The 23,005-nt window shown below is 37.4% G+C and overlaps 3 protein-coding genes across 5 annotated transcripts; 2 read left to right on the forward strand and 1 right to left on the reverse strand.

The window, feature by feature from the left end:
• Positions 1-16: 16 nt before the first annotated feature.
• LOC123315010 (stearoyl-CoA desaturase 5-like) lies at positions 17-17,333 on the reverse strand. Of its 3 annotated transcripts, none has more exons than XM_044900530.1 (6): positions 17,181-17,333; positions 1,347-1,606; positions 1,163-1,293; positions 907-1,112; positions 670-852; positions 17-472 (listed from the first exon to the last, which is right to left on the reverse strand). In XM_044900530.1, exons 2-6 carry the CDS (start codon positions 1,588-1,590, stop codon positions 184-186), a joined length of 1,053 nt encoding a protein of 350 aa, XP_044756465.1. In that variant the 5' UTR covers positions 1,591-1,606; positions 17,181-17,333; the 3' UTR covers positions 17-183. The 3 variants fall into 3 exon arrangements, with proteins under 3 accessions (XP_044756465.1, XP_044756467.1, XP_044756466.1); XM_044900532.1 differs by lacking the exon at positions 17,181-17,333 and adding an exon at positions 7,122-7,224; XM_044900531.1 differs by lacking the exon at positions 17,181-17,333 and adding an exon at positions 5,345-5,419.
• On the forward strand, positions 3,995-7,947 carry LOC123315015 (protein spaetzle-like). The gene is made up of 3 exons (XM_044900542.1): positions 3,995-4,573; positions 6,432-6,796; positions 7,675-7,947. Exons 1-3 carry the CDS (start codon positions 4,520-4,522, stop codon positions 7,838-7,840), a joined length of 585 nt encoding a protein of 194 aa, XP_044756477.1. The 5' UTR covers positions 3,995-4,519; the 3' UTR covers positions 7,841-7,947.
• Positions 9,797-22,674, forward strand: LOC123316029. The gene is made up of 5 exons (XM_044901938.1): positions 9,797-9,862; positions 18,199-18,555; positions 19,150-19,387; positions 19,441-19,551; positions 21,320-22,674. Exons 1-5 carry the CDS (start codon positions 9,797-9,799, stop codon positions 22,672-22,674), a joined length of 2,127 nt encoding a protein of 708 aa, XP_044757873.1.
• The last annotated feature ends 331 nt before the right edge of the window (positions 22,675-23,005 follow it).

Below are 23,005 nucleotides of genomic sequence, written 5' to 3' on the forward strand. Positions count from 1 at the left end.
ACACCAAAACGAAACCTCTCACGAGAAATCCTGTACCTATATTTTAATTTAACATAATACTTTAGGAAAAGTTTGTAGTCAAGTACTAACAGTGAAGACAAAAACTTTATTGCATCCACTTCTAGCAGTTATCACGATGTCTATCCTACTCTAAAACTACTGTTGGGTAATCTAAGAAAAGCTTCAATCTATGCTCTGCTTCTCTTCCGTTTCTGGCACCTCCTTTCCCCATACTAATCTGCTTCCATCACCTCTGCTCTTCACAACCCTCTCGATCAGCTCTTGAGAGGGTGTCTTCAGGTCGTAAACCCAACCTAAAGCGGCAAATATGTTCAAAAAGACACCTGTTACGTTCAACCACCAGCTCAGTTCGGCAGCTTTATAATCCCACGGGAAAGTGTGATGGTAATTGTGCCATCCTTCACCAATAGCAATGAAAGAGACCCATTTGTTCTCCGTTGGCAAGATATTTCTGAAAAAGAAAAAATCTGCATCTACCAATATCAGTAGAAATATTTGTTCTGAAGGTTTAAGATAGAATAGGTAATTTCTGTCAATCTCGTAGTATATGGAAGGGATAGAGATTTTTTCATTATAAAATTTAAGAAAACTCTTAATATAATATCTGTAAAAAATACTCGAATCTGTGGAGTCACTCTCTATACTTACTTATCGTATGGCTTAGTACCCCAAATATGAGCAGCACTGTTAACTGCCCAAACTCCATTGATCAAATAAACCCACTTGATCATATTCATGCAGAAACAGTCCCAAAGCTCGTAGTTCCAAAAGTACCAAGGTATCAAAATCGGTATTACGTGACACAGCATCAAAGACAAAAGACCGAAATGCCTAGAAAAACGATAAAGATGACATCGAGTACCAAAGGTTGATGAAAATACTTACTTCTCTTGAAACTGGACAACAGGATCCTCCAAGACATCACTCATATCTACCTTTCGACCTTCCCTTATGACAGCAGGATTTTTTTTCACCATAAGCCACCCCACGTGGGAGAAGAAGAATCCTCTACTGGCGTTGTGGGGGTCTGCTTCAGTATCCGTGAATTTATGGTGGATTCTGTGGTCTCTCACCCAATGGAACATTGAATTCTACAAGTTTAATTAGTACAAGAAGATCTTTAAAATGTTGATCAAATTACCATTCCAGCACTGGCATGAGCCATCACCAAGAAGATTCTCAACGGAAGTTTTACTTTGTAACATTTATGAGTGTAGTATCTATGGGCACCAGCTGTTACTCCAAAAGCACCAACATAACCATAGAAAATGTCTGCAAAAATTATCCTTTCAAAATACGATTCCGTATGTTGCATCACTACTCACAGAAAAAGAATAACATATAATAGAGTTTCTTGACGATGAGTATGTGATAAACGCTATATAAAAAGAATAAATGTATTGAAGTCAACACCATAATATTTTTCCATTTCATGTCTTCATCGCCAAAGTAGCACCAAAGATTCTTCCAACTCTTCTTAACAGTTTTAGTTTCTTTGGAAACTTGGACGTTCTCCACAAGCTCCTCAGTTAGCAGAGGGAGTGGTGTTTTCATCATATTCGGAGACATTTTGTAAACTGGAAATCTGAAAAATATTCGGATTCGCTGAAAAGAATTACTGACTACTCTATAAAAACATACAAATTATGAGAAAATTAAATGACCCATTAAATAAACAAGCAATGCTATATGAAGAATGCACACAGTATACTGTGTGATTCTTTTTACATCCTTAAAGTATCCTGATTGACGTCCAATCATTCTATAGACATCGAATCCTAAATATAGCAGCGTGTGAATTTTCTCTTCTGAGAAATGATTTTCATTTATCGTGAATCTGTTATTTGCTATTAGAACATCCTCCCTCGCTAAGAACTACGTTGATGTGGGAGACATATGACATAAAATAAACATTGATCATCTGCGTAATCAGCGTAACAGCGAACATTTCATCTCTTTATTTAGGTCTGGAATGATGTGGAGTAGCTCTGGGTACACCCGGATGTTTATTGGGATACTTCAATGTTTCAGCACTCATTATAGCAGGTGTAATCTTACGACATCATAAGCATTTGCTTTACTCCAAGAAAAATGCGAAGAATCATTGGAAACTTGTTGCACTTTTCTGTACCCATTTCTTTTTGCGACCCCTAGGTGGAACTCCCTAATTCATTTGCTTTCCCATACAGCATGCAAAATAGTCTATGAAAGTACACTGCGGAAAAAAATTAACGCACATTCTAAAAATCTCAATTTTAATGAAAGTTAACTCTACATTGACTTTATAACTTCTTTTTTATGTTCTGTCGGGAAGGTTTTGAACGAAACAAGACACATTAAATGTAAGAAAAATTCAGGATTTCACCGAATCTTATGTGAAAGAAGAGAAATGAACAATTTTCAAAATATTGAAATGCTGATAAGTGATTTAATACTTGGTATTTCCACTCCTTGCGTTAATTACAGCTCGACAACGAGGGTTCATACTAAAAATGAGTGATCAAAATGTTCTGATCTAATCCTTCCCAGATTTCTCTGAGTTGGATTCCTAAGTCATTAAGATTAGCTGGATGATTTTCTGAACTTCTCAGCCTTCTATTGAGGTTGTCCCAAACCTGCTCAATCAGATTGAGATCTGGACTTCTCGCTGGCCATTCCATTCGAGAGACTTCAACCTCTTCAAGGTACTCCTGAACGATGCGCGCACGATGGGGTCTGGCATTATCGTCCATAAAAATGAAATTTTCACCAATGTATGAGACAAATGGCACTACATGCTCTTCAAGAATATTCCTTATATACTTTTCAGCATTCATAGCTCCATTATCAACGACCACTAGGTCTGTGCGAGCAGTCAAACATATTCCACCCCATACCATAATCGATCCTCCCCCGAAACCAGTAGTATTCAGGATATTGTACTGAGCATATCTTTCATGTGGACGTCTTTATACAAGGGAACGTCGATCACAATGATAGAGGCAGAATCTAGACTCATCTGTGAAGAGAACTCTTTCCCAATCGGCCTCTTCCCAATGGATATGCTCTCTCGCAAAATCCAAACGCGCCCTTCGATGGGCTGGGGTAAGAGCTGGGCCTCTTGCCGCGACACGAGGCCTTAAATCATACTCTCTGAGGCGATTTCTTATTGTCTGAGTGCTAATTTGCACCTCATGAGTTTGCTCAAGCTGAATTTGAAGGAGGCGAGCGGTTGCAAACCGTTGTCTCAACGAAGAAACTCTCAAGTAACGTTCTTGAATGGCAGTTGTTAGTCGTGGTCTACCCTGTCCTGGTCTTCGGACATTCATACCTGTCTCCCAGAATCGCTGCAACATTCTGGACACACTTGTATGGGAAACTCCAAACCTTTCTGCAATTCTTGTGTATGTCCACCCTTCTTCTCGCAAAACTACCGCTTGGGCACATTCCTCTTGGGTCAAATTGCGTGTTTCGCGTTGCATAGCGATCGAATGTAGAAAATCAAACGACAGAAAAACTATTGATCACTAGAATTGATCGAGAACAACTGATTTTAGAATGGAGCCAATACATTCAAAATCTGATAATATCTATCATATTTTTTATTCCTGCTTGGAGAAAACATCTGTATTGAAGAAAACCGTTGAAAGTGGATAACATATGCATGCATAATTCTGAAAAAAAATAATTATCATTGAGAACACCTTCAGTTGTAGAATAAATTTGAGATTTCCATAATGTGCGTTAATTTTTTTGCGCAGTGTAGAAATACTGCGAGATTTGATTTGATTTTTAATCGACAAGTTTTCTCGCATTTCAGTTATTCCTAATATTTGGCTCAATTCGAATCAGTTATAAAGTTTTAACGAGACGGATTCAAACTTTTTTTTGTCACTTCAATTTCGAGTTGCTCTTCAGTTTTACGTAATCCATAATTCGAACAAGTGGCTCAAAATGAACAGAGGATTAGGGCATATCACGGTTCAGGGTTCAATCTCTTCATTTGTACAACGACTTTTGTTCCTCACATAGCCCTGATTGTTTACAAGCGCTTTTGTGTATTTGGTGGGTTGGAGGGTTCATTTCTAGTTTGATTCCAATTATCGTTAGCGGTGCATTTCAGCTTGAAATCATTTTCCAATGGAGTCATAACCGTTTCGATTGGCGGTCGTAAATTATTCTCGGAATATTAGCGAAATGCATCCTCTAAAACCACGATCTTTCCCAACAGTGATTCACTTGAATAGTCTCACTTCTCAAGCTGATTCGTAGTACCCTTTACCGGTGGTATCTGGGATTTTTTCGGAGATCTTCCGGCCTTATTCTTGAATCCGGCACAAGTGAGTAATACGCTAAATAATGAGACACCATCGACGCAAGTTGCTTTTATTTACACAAAACGAACTTTTGTATACACAAAGTCGTATCGGATTGAGTATATATATTTTCAGAAAGCTCTGTTCAAATCATTGTCGAATCTAGTATTGATCGGGTAAAGTGCGTGTTGAGCAGATTCTACATGATGAAAGACGTGGTGGTGTCTGTTTTGATTGTTCTAGCAACCTTGCTGATGGTGAGATATTACAAGATTACCATTCGACTGAATGGGTATACGCAACCGAGATATTCACACAGGATGTCCGGATATACGCGTCGAGCAGAAAACGAACTTATCAGAAACAAGAGTCCAGAAGAAACACTTTTAGAATACCTAAATTTTTTTTGTTACCTTCGTCGATTTTGTCAAAATAAGTGGTTGAAAACGAAAAGCTAGGAGAACCGTTGCTGGAGTGTAGTACTCGATTTTTGCATTTTATTTCTACAATGGTTTTTGATAAAAGCCTCCGGTCTCTAGTATTTTTTCGTTCGTATGTTAAAATCTATGTATTATCTTCAAATGCAGAAATTTCAGGGATCCTATACTATTTCCCGTATTATTATTGTCATTTATTCATTTAAGTAATGGTACTCAGGGTAAATTCGAAAAAGTAACACTGTCTGGTCATCATTCATTCAATTGCTGGGACAAAAATCTTCTCTCATCTAAATTTTTTTGATTCTCTAATCCCAACAATGATGATTATGCACCAATCGCTATGCAACCCAAGTCCAGTTCGATTGAGTTTAGGGATATACTGTATATCAAGGGCGTTATACGTAGATTTTAATTTCTGAAGGATGATATGGACATGGAGGATGTATGTTGCCCCACGGGCAACTAATAGAGTAACGCTTGGGGTACATAATATGCCTGATTTATACATAAATTTGATATAAGAGTGCTGGTATAGCATAGAGAAAAAATATACCAATTTTTCAGATGATAAATCCAATTTAAACTCACCCTGTACACAGTACACAGAAACATTAAATATTCTCAGGAAACTGACGATTATCGAGTGAAATACGAAATTTTCTCTCCAAATACTTATTCTCTTCAATTGTACAATTTCAAGGTTGAAAATTAACGAATCATAAAAAATAATGGTAGCTAATAATAATTGTGGCTTAGTCATATGTCATAAAACTGTTGATCTATTTCAGAAAACAGGTGGAACAAAAATTCAAGAATTAAATGAATTGGTGTAAGATTTGCATTTTTGAATTGTAATCCATGAAATTGGACCATGTAATTCGGTGTGAATATGGAATTTTGATTAAACGGTTCAGTTTCGCTCAATTTTCTGCATAAATCAAGCTAGTATTCAAACCGTGACTGAAACATATACTCGAGAAATTGGTCAAAATCAATCCATATTCATAACTTACCTATATTTGGTGAAAAATCAGTCTCACAGAATCTACATATCGAGGATTTAAAAATGTCGACCTCAGAGGTTTCTTAAGAAAGAGTAAAAAAACTCAAACGTGATACGAATTCAATTCTACGATTAATAAGGTGGACAAAAAAAATAAATGAAATACCTTTGCCAGAAGGAACTACTACGATCTGAAGACAATGCGAGAATGAAGGAAATTGGTGGGAATTCAAGAGTTATTTTGAGGAATCGAAAAATATGGATATAATAATTGAGTAATTAAGATGAAAGTTCCAAGATCTCCGCAAATATAATCATTATCAACATTAATTATGAACTTTTTACATGTGTGTAATAGTAGATGGTTTGAGCTAATTATAATTCGACAAAGAATTAGTAATTTTCGAATTAAAAATGAAATTACTAACAATTCTAAACACCTCTCCATATGAAAATTAACGATATTCGGCAGAATACAGGCTGTTCTCTACTGAAATCCCCTAAACTGAATTTTTCAAAAATTGATACTTGATTCAAGTTGCCTTGAATCTTGAATCCTACTAGGGCCAAATTGGCAAATTTTCTTTTGTTCTCTGGGATCTGAACCCTTTTCGTTGATTATTCGGCGAATATTTCACTTAGAGGTGGCTGATTTCGATGATATCTCGACAGGTTTGCCAAGCGAAAAGATCAACCCCTTCCCGGATATTACGAAAGAGAAGTTTCAAACCAAAGGATGTGGACGAGGACTGCAAAGGGATAGAATGCACGTCGCCGAGTCGTTATCCTGAGAGGCAGATAAACAAATTGGCAAGGAGGCTCAGGATAGAATCCTTCGGTAAAGTCTTCGAGCCAACGAAAATGTTCGATATAAAACTCAGGTCGCCCTTCGATGAAGAGGACGATGAGGGAGAGAACGTTTGCGCCTTTAGGGAAGTCACTATTTTTCCCAAAACAGCCAAGGATGAGGATTATAAGCTGCGGTTTATCGTGAACACCAAGGAACATCAGCAAGGGATAACCTACCAGCTTTGTACGTAAGTAGTTCGATGTCAATATCTACTCTACTTGAAAATATACCAACCTAGGTTAAATCAGTGGCTTCTGAGACTATTTAAAATCACTAGTATCATTCTTAATACATATTACATTTTCATTTTTCATGTTAATTTCACCTTCCTCTAAGGTGAAGCCTACTAAAAATACAAGGAGTACTACATCGCGAAGTGAACACCTATGAAATGAACTTTATTCCATAAAAATGGAGCAGATTTTCGCTATAGGAATTCAATAAACGTTTCGATATAAGCATCACATACAATTCAAATATTGAATAGAGAGAAAGAAGACAGTAGACTTTACCTGTAATTTCACAGAAAACAACTATCTCAAACTCGAAAAAGTAAAACCATGAGAGTGTTTCGAAGCATAACCATACCCCATGCACTCTTTTTTTTTTGATAAGTCTTTTATCAAGTATGGAAATTATTAGCTTATCACACAAATTAACTTCGTCAAGGTGCGCGCTTACAACTTTTCAAACTTAAGTTGGTGGAACAGTAGGAATTCTTTATTTATTTATTTATTCGTTTATTCACATGAAAAACTGAGGTAAATAAATTTGACCCATAAAATTTACATAAAGATTCGGTACAAATATCGGTATTCTAAGAAAGAGTCCATTATTATAATTATTGAAAGTAATTATTATGAGTTCATCTGCTGAACGGATTTGAAAAAACTCCAGTCTTTGAGGTGTACATAAAATAATTAATTTCCTGTAAAAAACTACCCCGATAAAGAATTCTTAAAATTCGTTTCATACTTTCAAGAGGATGTCCTCACTGTTCCATTCTCATTAAATCTTATCACTGAAGTCTACAAGTTTCTTAAAGAATTTTCTATATTTTTACAGATCCAAGGAATCATTCATCAATAGAATGCTTCTGGGATACTACTTCTTCTGCAAACAGAACTACAGCACAGTCAGATTGCTATATCTGACTGAAGATGGACAATTGGAGTATGGCAAATTTCCGGTTCCAAGTGCTTGCGTCTGCTCTTACAAGAAAAAAATATGACAGTAGAAACCATCATGAAACCGGAATCTCAGTTTGTTGCATGTGATATATTTCTGTAAATCTCTTGTAAATATGATCTCTTATTTTAATAAACTATTTATTTATTATTATTTAATTCCTAATGGTGCAAAATGTTAACATCTCCAGAAGAGATGGTCGAAAACATATGTATCAATGTTGGAAGAACTAATTTCTTCATTAGAAATGCAATTTCCAGTCACATACCACCAGTTACATTATAATTGATGAATAATGAACCAATCCATCATGTACGACTCCTGTTTTACAAATGTGGTCATCGGTAGTCGATCGCTGTTCTCATTACGTGTATAGGTAAACGAAAAATGCTGAAGAATAACATGAACTCATTAAGTAATCCCTGAAGAAGGATATTCATAATATACTTTTGCATATTTATTTCGAGAATTAATGCAATTTGTATATATAATAGATTAATAGAGCACCAATAAAGTGTCGAGTCAGTAAATGCCAAATTCTGATAACAGGAGAACCAAGTTCAAACAATCACTTGATGGATTCTCATGAAACCATGAAAAGTGTCGATGAGGCGTCATCAAAGGAGAAAAGCCGATTTCTTGTGTCGGGTCAGTCAACTGCAAACCGTGAATCAGTAGAAGCCTTACTAATAATAATACAATCTTCGACCTAATGAAGGCTCACGTCCTTGTTATAAATGCAAGACCGATACACACATGCATTTTGTAACGAAGAAGAAAGTTGAATTGTTGTCAACCTTATACTTTACGTAATGCCTTTTGTTCAAGATCAGCAATCGGTACTATTACGACTATTTGCCGGTTGAATGAACAAGTTTTCCGCGACTGATAGCTTTAATCATCACTGGCGACTTCAAATGAGACGCCCCATCGCAGGAATTTAAATATAAGATGTGGGAGGATATTGCGGAGCAGTCCTAGAGGAAAAATCACATGAATATTGCTACATATGCCTGTGACGTCACAAAGCTCATATTTATGACGTCAGGAATAACGGTTTACTAGTGTGTGACCTAAATCATGGCCCTAAAGTTGATATAAACGAAGGACGCCATGGCGAAAGGATAACAAATGACAACGATAAATAACGCACGAAAGAATAAATCCCACATTAGACTAGGTTATGTTTAGATACCGGCTGTTGGAAGATCCCTTTTTTTGTTACATATGAATGGTTGATTTGGAAAAATCCTCCATCAGTAGGTGTCAGATTTCGATAGTTCTGTCATGACGATTTTTGGTCAACTTGCGAGTAGTTTTTCTTCCAGGAAAATAACCGCAGATCTAAATGTGATATATATTCTGAAGGAACAACTCTTCTAGTTATAAATCTGCGAATTTCATCCATTTCGGCAAAACCGTTCGGTTTTGACTTTGAGGAAGTTTCAGCTAACCCCATCTCTTTGGGAATTTTTCGATGGTCAACTTGAGAGTAGTTTTTCTTCCAGGAAAATTATCGCTGATCTAAATGTGATACATATTCTGAAAGAGCAACTCTCATCGTAAAAAATATGAGAATTTCATCCGTTTCGGCACAACCGTTCGGTCTTGAGGAAGTTTCAACTGAAACCATCTTTTTGGAAATTTTTCGATGGTCAACTTGCGAGTAGTTTTTCTTCCAGGAAAATTACCGCAGATCTAAATGTGATTTATATTCTGAAAGAGCAACTCTTCTGGTAAAAAAACTGAGAATTTCATCCATTTCGACATAACCGTTCGGTCTTGAGGAAGTTTCAACTGACCCCATCTTTTTGGGAATTTTTCGATGGTCAACTTGCGAGTAGTTTTTCTTCCAGGAAAATTACCACAGATCCAAACGTGAAACATATTCTGAAAGAGCAACTCTTCTAGATATAAATTTGAGAATTTCATCCATCTCCAAGAAAATCATCGTAGATCTGAATGTGATGAATATGATATACATATAGTAAACACTAAAATGAAGAATCTGAATATAGGCCAAGGATTCTTGGGTGTTATTATACTGATGGGCAAACAACAGAATGTAAGGAGCAGAGCTATTGTAGATATCTTAATTTCCACTTTTTACAAACCATTTTTCCTTCTGACGAAATTAATCTCCAAGATATTTGAATGAATCTCGTCCTTTTGCATTGAACTTTCAACGTACTTGATTACCCAATATTTATTTTACTACCCTTCGAATTTCGATGATGATATCAAGTCTCAATTTATCTTCGCTAATTTTCCTACAAATTAGTTAAAAGCTGAGTTCCATTATTATTCGAGTTTCCCAGATAAAGATACCAACAAAGCGATAATCTCACTTCCTACAGTCCTATCAATGAAAGTTTTGGATTGCATTATGCAACTTTCTACAACTTCCCATTTAGATGCTGATGGAACTAGAAGGAACAGAAGGAAACTGGGTGGAAAGAAAGGGAACGTCGGATCATACAGGGTGTCTCTAACACTTGTGAATTAATCCCAGCACACTATCATTCAAATTTGAAAACGTGATAAGTCTTATAATATAGATAAGATACTGTTTTAATCAGCTTCAGTATTCATCTTTAACACTCTATATTTGGAAAACTAATCATTTGCTTTCTGCTCTTTTTCCTGTGATGCCAAAATCTACAACATAGAAAAAATTGAGGTCTTTTGAAGTATTTCTTACATTTCACTTGTCCACTGTATGATGTTGGGGATGTTAAATGAATAGTTGCAAAATTCTAGTTGATGGGGTGGAAAGTATAATATGAATTGTACAATTGCTTTTGTGAGGAGGTGGTAAGGAACTAAAAGCACAAACAGACGATCATTTTCATTCCTAATCCTCCTTATCTCCTGTTTTATTGTCGCCCTAATCGCAAATACAGAAAGTGAAAATGCAATCGTGAAAAACACGTAACTGCACACCGAGGAACTTGTATGTAAGCTTGGAAATTTCGAGGGTATGATACAGTGGGGATCTGCACAATAAAACAAAATTAAAACTGGGTCGAAGACAGTATTAGTGGAAGTGAGAGTGAAGACTACGTTGGCTGTTCTTCAGTTCGCAAAAGGAGAGTGTGCATGTGAGTGGTCTGGACCTAGACATTGCAATCATGAAGGTGAGCATTTCTCTTCTTTCACCGCAGCTAAGGTCGTACGCATCTACCGCACTTTCTTCTTCAGACCATCAGTTTATGAAGATTCTCTCGTTATAAATACACACCTACACCGGTTTGATCGGAAATTGTTCGCCCTTTGACAAACAAAACTCTCAGCTTTTACTATTTTGTGGTTTTCTTTCAGATTTGATACTAGTCGTCGAAATAGCATTGTGGGAGGTGCAGAATTGCTTTGTTTTTTCAAAATTACATATTCATTTATGATATTGATGCTTTTTCTCACCTCAAACCCTAAATTTTAAGGGATTTCGTCTTCCCCAACTTTCAATAGCTTAGGGACACCCTAAACTATAAGGGCTACAAAGTCGGTCCCCTATCAAACCTTCAACTTTTAGGGACCCGTGTGTTTGACATACCTACGGTAGGCAGAAATATTTTTTGTTATTTGGTAGGCAAAATGTATAGTGAATTTGTGATTTCTTCGATCCTCACTTGGTATAATGGTCAACTCGAATTTCATTTGCGCTTTTTGAACAATATACCAAAGCAGTATTGACGTAGCGCTCAGCTTTTATCATCATCGTTATTTGAAGATGCCATGCATTTTTTCACCAATATAATTACCCAGCTACTAGATTTTAAAGGGGCATGCGTTGCACTGCGATCTTTAGGTCTATGGCTTCAAAGACATTACCTCCTCGCTACTGCAAGTTTTCTATTCAAAGCATCCTTGATGTTGTCTAGCAATGGCGAGGCATTCTGCCACCAGGTGATTTGACAGATGACTGACAGAATGTCAAATGTCAAATTTCTGGAATTATAGGTGAAGAACTGAAGGTCTACGTCTCCTGTTGCGAAATTTCTGATAGAAACTTCACACCCTGTATAGACCGTGCAATATTGATGGAAACACTAACCGATCTTTCGCTAATTATCATTGTTTCCGTCCGCAAACTAGCGTCCGATTGAGTGTCTCTAACGGAACACAAACACGCCCTGGAAAATCGAGAAAAACTACGCTTCTTGCTAAGCGACATAAAGGATTTCTTGGGGTGGTGTAGGGATACAGGGGAGGTCAGGATAACGAGAGGACTCTCTTGTTGAACAAGGTTCTCCTTCATCGGTCCAGAGCAGGAACGGGACGGAGTGGATCAAAAAACAACACTAGACCCTTTTCATCAAGCAAGAAAGAGAAGCAGTAACTTGAAGAGAGAAAACACAGCTTCTCTCACACATAACTAGATAATTTAACGGTTCCAGCAGAAGCGTCAGTAAATACGGGAAATTAGAGCGTTGAAATATACGAACTATTGGTGAAGATTCAACTTTTGAGAGAACAATAACACTTTTTATGCATATTTCCATCAAAAAAAGATGAAATGGTTTTGTTGATTTTCGGTATTCATGAATCAACAAAGTTTTGGCAGTGAAAGGTATGAGCAGAGCGTGCATCCTTATTTCAATAATTAAATCGTTGATTCACTTTCCCTTTTTTGAAGATTTGAATATAACGTTTGAAAAAATACATCACTGACACCTTGGTTGTTAGAACGGTCCTGTGATTAAGTCATGAGCTGAATATTCATTCATTCTCCGCTCATTAATTGTCATCCAGTCTGAAAAATTCCAAAGAAAAAATTACGAATAGACTGAGTTAGGAGAAATTGGAGAAATGAAGTTGGGTGAATGTAATTTCTTTGTTGGTTATTTCAATACCATTTCCTGATTGATATCGGATCAGTTGGAGCCATTATTAATCATAATTTTCAGCGATACTTAAAAGGAAAATGGTGACAATGGTGATGAGAATCAGGAAGACCTATAGTGTATTTTATGCTTGGATTATTTGAGATAGGGATTGAAGATTCCATCAAATCAAAAATTAATTCCTTCGACATCAAATGGAGCTGTGAAATTTTGTTCAAATATTTTATTTGCAAATGATAACCAGCAGAATTGAACGACAAGAGGATCCACTTATTGCAAGAATGAGCTTTCGAAATCAAGCATGTAGTTCATTCTCGATAATCAGCCAATTTGAAAGCTTAAAAAATTTTGTATGATCGTTTTGACAAACTTGGGCGTACGAAGAACAAACTACCCTGAATTTTTGGCTCCAAAACTGGCGTTTGGAGGTTCCAATATTGAATGATTAGAGTTGGGTGTTGCAGTAGCGAGGCGTGTTTCTCAGAACTTGAAAGTTCTATGTTCCAGGCTTCCTCAGGTCAGAGAACTTTCAGTTTTGATACAAAATTATGATATCGCCATCTTCATCATTTTTCCATCATCGCAGTTTCAAGATATCCCTTGAACGGCTATCAACGATTCACAGAGAACCCATTGAATCGCCTAAATCAAGTTCAATTCCACTTTCCCCATGCTTGAGGTAAAGAAAACAAGAGACCATGACCATTCACGGTTGAAGGTTGTATTAATATTTACAAACCAACCGTGTACTCACATAATAGGTTGGAGTGATCACAGAAGGAGACGTTTGCGTGCCAAGAAAAATCCCCGGATTGTCGTAGTCCGGTGACACACGCCAACCGGATTATGATTTTCGAGTAATTTTTATGATCTAATGGAGATAATTAAATCTCGGATCTGATTACCTGACATAACTGCGTTTAGGTGTAATCAGAATGTTACGAAACATGATCTGGGGAAGCTTGTCCTCCATTTCCGCCAGTACCATTCATAGTTCTAATTGAATATACAGGGTGGAGTGGGATTGATGTGAGAAAAAAAGATGAAGTTTTCCTACTGTTTGCATACGTTTCTGATATGGATACGATTATATACTACAATCGTAGTCATTGTAGTACCAATAATGTTGGTCATGTGTTCGCCCATGGCTGATCATCTTAATACATGGATATAATAATAATAATTAGGTATTTATTGGTACCTTAAGACATTTACAATGTGTAGGACAAGTCAAATGAAAAATCAATTTTCGGGAACTTATTCTACGATGACATTCATCAAAAATCCTTTTCGCATTAATTCACGCAAACATAAAATTCTCAAATGCCACCACTTTTTTGGGTCTCCCAATAGAAGGAAATTCTTTGTCATCCTCTTCATTCACAATCTTTCTGATTGTGGAAATATTCAGCTGAAATATAAGTCGTTTAGATTCAGATGAAACATTATATGAATTCTCTTACATTGAATATTTTCGCTACCGTCTGACGTATTGTGGATTTTAGAATATCAGGGTATAACTATTTGAATGAGCGGACCTGAATTCTAAATAGCAATTCCTGAAACCCTGTCTCTTTTTTTCAATAACTTTGGGCATTTTCGTAATAAAAATTGATATTAGTTGTGGCAACGGCGTTATGACATCAACGACATTTCATGAGTGCCAACCTTACTCCGTTCTAGTTACAAAAACTTGAGAAAATTATTTCATGGCCAACCGACTGCTAAAATAAATTTGAATGGAGTATACTTATCATCCAAGCTACTTTTTGACTTGTTCCTTCATTTAAAGTCCCACTCATTTCACTGAATACTTTTTCCTTTGACTCTACCGAATGCAGCTCAATACAAATAGATTCTTTGGTCAAGTACGTGCCTGTATACAATATTATGAAAGGTTATCAAGACTGCCTTTTCGGTATTCAAATAACTGCATTAAACTGAGGCATATTTCTATATCTATCGATATCATTCAAAGGAGAAGATTGTAGTACTGATTTTCATATGAGTAGGTATACGCAGGCTCTCAGTGCTACTTTTTTGAACTCTCGTAATATCAATGTTCTCCTATGTTATCCTATTTTAGAAATAGCTTATATTTACTGACAAATGTGCCCAGCTTTCAACGCTCATCCTGTATATGAGTCATTGCCATTGACCCGTCATAAGGAGATCAACACACTAGATCGTTTTCACTGCTAATATCCTTCGTACATTATTTGATATAACAGAATCCAAACATATATGTCAAAGCTTGCGTTATGGCAACTTTCACTTTAGTTTAAACATGGATATATCACCGAAACATCGGCATAACCGTGAACTTGATGGCCAATACAATTCGGCTTACACCATTTTCCTTGTCAGCAATAAATTACCTGCTTCCAGTTCATCTGAATAAAATGACCGTCTAATGAAAAAGGAAAGTTGATTTGGGAACAATGGTTAATGGTTAATTGGTCGTAATTTCTATAAGACTCGGTTAAAAATTATTGATATGCTTCAAAGGGGAATGCGCATAAATTATTGTCATAAGGATACACTGGAATTGAACGTTATTTGTTTGAATCCTTGATGTGACACACTATAGATGATGAGTCTTCGGCAAAATGTTATAGGAAAAAAGTGTTTCTTTTGAGCTCAAGGATCTACTGTAAAAATATTTGTAAGAATCAAAGTTTCCTCTGTAAAACGCTCAAGAGTGTTTTAAGAGGAATTTTAAGGGAGTTCTCCTTTGTCAATCAGCCCCTAACAGTCTGGACCCCAAATTGGGGCTAAATAGCCCTCCAGATTCACTTTTGTCATGAAATTTGGTTCTGTATATCGCGCGATAACTGTTCGGTAACGTCGTTCAAGATTAACGCCCCAGAAACTTTGGGGTATTTTTCATGAAACAGCACCGTGTGAAATTTCGTCCATTTTGCGTTTGAAAATGCATCAAGCTGATACGTTATTAGCGCGGACGCAACAATGGAGTAGCTTCAATTAAAACTTTTCTCGGAAAAATAGGCGAACACGAATGCATAACTTTATAATTAACAATTTGTGTGGTACGATACCCCAGAGATAGCCGTGCTATGATGTCTGTTCGGTTTTTGTCCGAATCCTGTCTCATCCCCCGTTTTGTTCCGATTAGAACAATATACCTACGTATGTTTTTGCAAGCGCAGCCGCTGCATCACATCCCCCCAACAATGAAATAGACTTCGACGTTGACCTAGAAGATATTAAGCGTAAAAAGGGCTGGAAGTCCTGATGAGATTGCCACTGTATGGACCCAGACTCCAGACACGTGAAATAATGAATTCCACGGTGTTTGGATTCGGAAAATTGAAGCAGGAAAAGTCGACTTTTATGAGGGAGAGTGTTGAAACTTCCTAGCTCCTGAAAACTAGGACCCAAAAAATGGACCAATCTAATGGGCAGATTGCAAACACGTCAACCCCATCTGCAAATTAGATAGGTCCCTTTCTCCGGTATCAGTCCTAAGTAACGCTTTATGAAACCACCCTTAGTTTGGCGATGGTTTACTCTTGGGAAAGGTTAGGACAGTGAGTAGTGGCGGCCCCAACATTTATCTACCCCACAAATGAACTCCAAATGAAATTGTTGCAATATTACAACTATACGCAAAGAAGTGAACTCAGACATGGCTGATGATGATACTGATGATCACTAACTAGAGCGAAACCGATCTATTGCAAATCTCCTTCGATGCTGACACGTCCTTAATGATTTAATTTGAACATATCGAAGACAAAAACCATAAACTGCTAGCGTAATTTCCGAAATGAATTTATGAGAGTACTGGCAGATTTTTGAAAGCTAAATACACTATTCAACCTTCAAATTTTTCCAACGATCGTTTCAATGTCTGGTATAAAATTCGTCTTCATGGCTGAGTTACTGAATAAAGCAAATCTCAACTTATTAAGAAGATGAATAATTTGTTACGAGAACTCGTTGTCAACGACCTACTCGTCCTACAAATATTCCGATAAATTCATAGCAATTTAAATGGTATACATTCTTGATTTATGGGTTTGAGTATTCTTCGCTTCATTCCTCTAATCATTTTATTGATTGAAATCAGAAAGATTTCCATTCTTCGTCAACGATTTTGATTAATGATAAACAAGCCACTTCTTACCAGTTTCTTTTATTATATGCTGGAAATTTTCTGTCCAATGAAGTACATTCAATGCTTTCGATCACATTTGAAGAGGCAAAGGTTCAAAATATCAATTCTTCTTTACAAAATAATGGTAGTCGGGTAGGTACGCCAGGTAATGGTGCATAGTGAGTTATTCTCTTGATGAAAAGCAATACAGCATGAAGATATTGAAGATCTTGTTTATTTTATTCATTTAGAAACCATAAATATAAAGTTCCATTGATATATCAGCAACCAGAACCACAAGTTTTCTTCAAATACAGCACTATGCATATTTTTCTTGAGCATACAGTCGATAATTTCAACTAGCGTAGGGGTGGATGAAAAAGGAAGCAAAAAGAGTGAAAAAATCGAACTAGCCTTACCTGAAGCAGCTTACAACACTCAAAAACTCGAACTTATCTAGCAAAATACGGGCGCAATATGTTCTGCACTCACATCTTTAAATAATTAAACTCAGATGGAAAGGCGAGCTCAGTTTGTTGTCTATAACAATTGCTCAATCTACAATTGGTAATAATTATCAAATTGACACAATTGGTCTGTTTAGTATTGACCAAGAACAGCACGTAAGTCCAATTTATGGGTTCCCAAGGATTAATCTTTGGAAGATAATTCAGTATCCATTGGAATCTATAAGGACGGCCGAAACTGTGGTACAGGCTGCCTCAAAGTCCTCTCTCTGGACTCTGGAGTTATAAATAATCTCCATATAACACGAACACTTCAAACTTTCTTATAGGCTTTCTCCACCAACATCTGAAACACAAGAAAACTGAACAATTCTTCATTGCTTCCGCATAAGAAATTACCCACTATTTGTGGGGAGAGATTTTTCAAGCTTGGTAATAGTGTTTTTAAATTTCCATAAAATCTGGAGATGAAAACCTCTGCTAACTTTGGACGTCGATTATCACAGCCTCCGTCATTTTTCCTTCGTCGAATAAACGGCTATTAAAAGGCGTGATGGGCTTTATTCTAAATTTCCCATGATTTGAATCTCAGCTCGGGAAATGAACTCGTCGACTTGCTTTTCTTCGAATTTTTATTTCGACGCGCATAAAGACAGTTTCTCGCTGGAATTGGAAACTCAATCAGGATTAGATCACTTCTCATTTCCGGGAAAATTAAATTTAATCCTTGGAAATTGTTATACTCAGTTTCAATTACAGATAAACTCGAACCTACATAATGATGATGGATAATTAGGTGTCTTTCTGCGGTTATACCTTAGCCGACGTTTCTATGCCTACTACAGTGGGTATCTACCAAATACTCAATTTATCTGACACCGTTTCAAACAAATATTCAATTCGTAAAACCACTAGATAAACCAGAATCATTTTCTTAACCTCGATAAAGGTTCAAATTATCGATTTCCAGAGAAACCTTTCCTTGGCTCTGCTCCTTCTGCTCTTCATCGTCCATAAAGTTAGGACGGGTGCCATCAAAGCACCTCTGAGTATAATAACGCTGGAAGATATATCAGAAGAGGAACGGAGACACTTGGATGCCGTCCATGTCCAGTACGAGAGGTCCAAAAGGTCAGGGTCCTCATCTCCGGACTTGTTAGGCTCATTGAAAACCCTCCTGGCTCAGGGAGCCAAGGCTAAGCTGAGGCTGATTGGAAGGGCGTCCGCTGCAGCTTCTTCGTCTTTGGCCAGCTCTAGCTCCAGCTCGAGCAGTGGAAAAAGCTACCCTAGCCCTAGCCATGGGTACAGTTACCACCCTTATCCAGTGGTAAGTAAAAACAGTTTTTCAACCGAAGATACCCAACCAAACATCAGTCCTGCCTGGTCGTCTATACCATAAGCTATTCACCAAAAACTCCTCTCAATTTTCAGGATGAAAACGACTCAAAAGAAGCGAATTTAACGGAAACATTCGCTGATACTGAAATTGAAAGAATTGACCGACGTGGTTATAAAGTAAGATGACTTAGAGGCTATGAAAGTAGAGAGCAAACTTTTGTACATAACTGAAACACTTCATAGCACAATTTGCAACAAATGAATAATTTTCCCATCTTTCACACGCTGCAATGTTCTTAAATATGTGTATATACTTGCCATATTTCCCTTTTTTCTCCTGCAGCTACGTTTTACAATGTATAGGCATCGAAAGATAACCTACCACCGAGATCTCATGAAGGTTATACGGATTCCTTTTAATGGATCTCAATTTTCAGACATACTAGAATGCTTAGTCACGAAAATGTTCGAATTATTTCAAACATTTCACATCATATCGCTGATTATCACCAACACTGTATATTCCAAGGCAGCATAAGTGACTAAAAACGGGTAGAATTCCTAATTTGTATTTTTTCTGTAGCAGGAGAAACCAGACCCTTTTTGGATGAAGAAAGCAGTCTTGAACACCCTTCTCCAGGCTGTTAAGGCCATCAAAGGCGGCGTGTTGGCTCTGAAAGGTCAACTCATAAAGGGTGGTGGATACCTCTTGGTCGGAGGTGGTAAACTGGTGAAGGCCAAGGGTGAAGTGATCACAAATCTTGGCAAAAAAATCGCTAAATCAGCCTTTAGAGATATGCATTCTTCAGAGGTGCACGAAGGTAAGTTGGTGCAACTCATACTTAACTAAAAGGTCTGAAATCTTTCATTATAGATGGTTCTTATGGTCATTATCATCCCTCGGAGATTGAATACGAGCATCCTGGACCTGAACCATCTTTCCCTGATCATTTCCATCACGCAGATTATCATGGGTCATTTCCAGGTATTTTTCTCATCTTATAAAATACAAAAACTTCATTATCTTCCAAATACACTCACTTTTTGAATTTATATTGATGGTATCTATCATAGAGTTCAAAATAACTTATGTTTTCTTTCTCTTCGTTGCACAATTTCCAAAGAGAAGTGAATGCATTAGTTTAATCAGACTACAGGTACAAACACCTTGCATTTAATGATAGGAAGTGACTGTGAATTTGAATCCATTACTTGAGTGTTTAAAAATATGTCCTCTTTTTCTGTGACACCTCCAGTTGTTGGAAAGTGTCGGAAGTCTTTTCCTAAGTTTATTTTTATATTTAACTTTTCTCTGAAAGTGCTTATGTCCATCCCATAGACCAGTTCCTTTCAGCAAATGATTTCACGGGAAAAATTCTCGATGGAGTCATTGTGAATGGAAAAATTATAGGTAGAATCGCCGCCTAATTGGTACTTGAACAATGAGTTGACTGTTTCTAAATTACGAGTCGTCAAGTACTTTCATTCATTGAATTATTACAGTTTCCAGTTAGACGACTCTTTTTACCCAAACCTATAATCAGACTAGATACCATATCGATTGCGACCAAAGCATTAATTTGTCAGGAAAGTTGTCCATATAGCGCTGACAGTATGCCTGTAGATACTCTCGTTTTTACAACTTCTAGAATTTCGTCGATAGGTTACGACTAATGGATCTGGTGGAAGAAGAAGAATTTCGGAGAAAGCTGTAATCGCCTTATGTGGATATCTCGATAATCTACCGATGATAATAACATCTCTGCTGATACTTAAAATTCACATATTTCATTAACTCATAGATCTCCCTCTATAAATGGACAGATTCTAAAAGAAAAGTCAACATCGATCTATAATACTGCAGCTCGAGAAATATTTTCACCTAAGAACAACACTCATCAAATCAGAACATCTGATGTACATATTCGCTTTTTTGAAATTCACATAACTTGTCATGAAATCGTTGTGATAATTCTTGTGTCTACTTTATTTGTTTGAATAAGCTACAGTGTATGTACCTATGTGTAGGCTGCGAGAACTATTTGAGAAGTAGATTAATAATTTCTCATACACCTAGTCACAATACGATATGAAAAACACTTTCATCGTTGCCTATAAATCAGCTACTCTGATCAGTTCATATGACACCAAATTATCTGGCTTTTGAATCATTTCCATGGATTCCACTGGTATGCAAAGCTTGCTGAGTTACTCCTCATTATTCTGCAAACGCCTCTGGACTGATACTTCGATGTTCATCGAGTAAGAGGTATCTCCAATTCTTCATCTTTTTTGGCTGCTCAGAAGAAGTATCGTCTTCCACGCTGAAATCACCGATATTGAAAATTCTAAACCTTTCTTCACATTATTTATCGGTTAGAGTTTTGCCACCATGAACTTCTACAAGGATTCTATGGGCTTCATCTACACTTTCCTTCTAATTAAAGGAGAAACCTTAATTTTCCGAAGATGCTGCTAGGTTAACACGCGATTTGGCATATTTAACATGACTAACTCACGTTATTGGAACGACAATTCCTTCGGAATTGTTGATTCCATTGATATTTCATATTTAACAAAGTTAGAGAGACTTCTGACCTCTCTGAACCCGACCAAAAGAGCTAAAATAAAGCTTGAGATGATTGTTGAACGATATTTTCAACACTGTAATGATTTTTCCACTTTTGGAATAGTTCTCGTACGCCGGCAATACTAAACTAACAATGAAACTAACACGACATTGACTTTTAAAGACAAAGCACCAGGAGTGCAATCAGGAATACTCATACTAAAGAAAATACCGTCCGGCAAAAATTCCCACACTTCCCACTACGGAGCAGAATCAACGATCAATGAGCACAAAGTAGTGGAACCAAGTTTTGGAACGATTGTGGGCAAACTACTCTCGGCAGCTTCCTCGTCAAACCCAGACTCGCCGGTCCCGTTCACAGACTACAGACAAACGCACCCACAACCCGACCATTACGCTGGCGATGAACATGGACCCTCCGAAGACGCTTCCGAAGACCAACACGATCAGGGTAACTTTGATACTGATTTCGAGCTAGAGCCAGCTTTCGATTCTCCTGAGGCCAATAAGGTAATTCAACCTGAGAGCTCAGGAGAAGTTGCCCTTGGTCCCCACAACGTTAAGATCTCCGAAGATACCCACGGGGACGCTTCCCATAGTCCAGCCCCTCCTTCGGCGCAACTGAACCTTCCCATCGCCCCGGCCAGTAACTTCAACGGTGGTCCCCAAGGGTCTAACTATGGCACTTTCGTGAACTTAGCTCAAGATTTCGGTCAGTTGAACTTACCCACCAATTCGGATAATTTCCAGAACCACTTCGCTGGTATACAAGACCAACAGAATTTCCAAAATAATGCTCTAAATCCTCAGCAAAACGTCCATCTGGTCGGGGGTAACTTCGCTGAACCACCTGAAAACTATGCACAAGATCAGAACATCCCTAATAATGTACATAATTCCGTTCAACAGTCGAATAGTCCGAACATTTTCGATCATAACTTTGCTGAGCCACCACCAAATTTGCTTCAGTACAACCTCGAACCACCACAGGGAAGCATTCAAGGGGTATCGTTGTCGGCAAAGTTTGGTTCTTTCGAACAGCTCCCTTCTAGGTTGGACAAAAACGATTTCTCGTCAAATTCCAACTTTTTGGGGCCTTACAACCCTGATTTCTTGAGAGCCCAGAGCCATAAACCCCGCAGGCCTCCTCCTAAGAGAAGTTATGATAAATACAGAGGAAACCTAAAAAATCTCCCAAAAATCAACCAGAACTTAGTTGATCCATCTTCAAATCTAGATCTTCCAAGATTTCTCCCCAACCATAATAACTCCCCCAAAATCAACACAAATCACTCGAATTTTCCTCCATTTCCAAATAAACAACCAAGGCCTCCAACAAGGTCACATTCACAGTACCCTTCCTCAACTAAACACCGACAGGTCTCTAGTCAACAGTTCACTAAACAGTCCCCGTTCACAAGAAGCCAAACTCAACCAAGACCGCCAAATTTTGACATTGTACAATCGGTTACCTACCAACTAGGACCAAATGGACCTACCAAGATCTTGACTGACTGATAGAAATCAAGGTAAAATTGGTTTCAGTGAACAACTGCTTCAGGCTTCCAACAACATTCTAACAGGATTGGAAACTTTGCTCAAACTTTGTCATGAATTCTTTACTAATTATTTGAAACATCAACTTAACTGCCACAAAAAATAACCCAAATATTTAACCACTTATCCTATCTTGCCATATCTTCCGATGCATTTGTAAGTCAAACAGAAAACTCTTTGAGTGGTGTGATCAAGCAAGACTTTTTTTAAATACAGAGTGCCACATTAAATTTTGAATCATCATTAGAACAGTTTCGTCATCTCAATATGAAGCTAAATGGGAAAGTTGTTG

This window comes from Coccinella septempunctata, chromosome 6 (genome assembly GCF_907165205.1).
Source record: "Coccinella septempunctata chromosome 6, icCocSept1.1, whole genome shotgun sequence".
Classification (NCBI taxonomy): Eukaryota; Metazoa; Arthropoda; class Insecta; order Coleoptera; family Coccinellidae; genus Coccinella; species Coccinella septempunctata.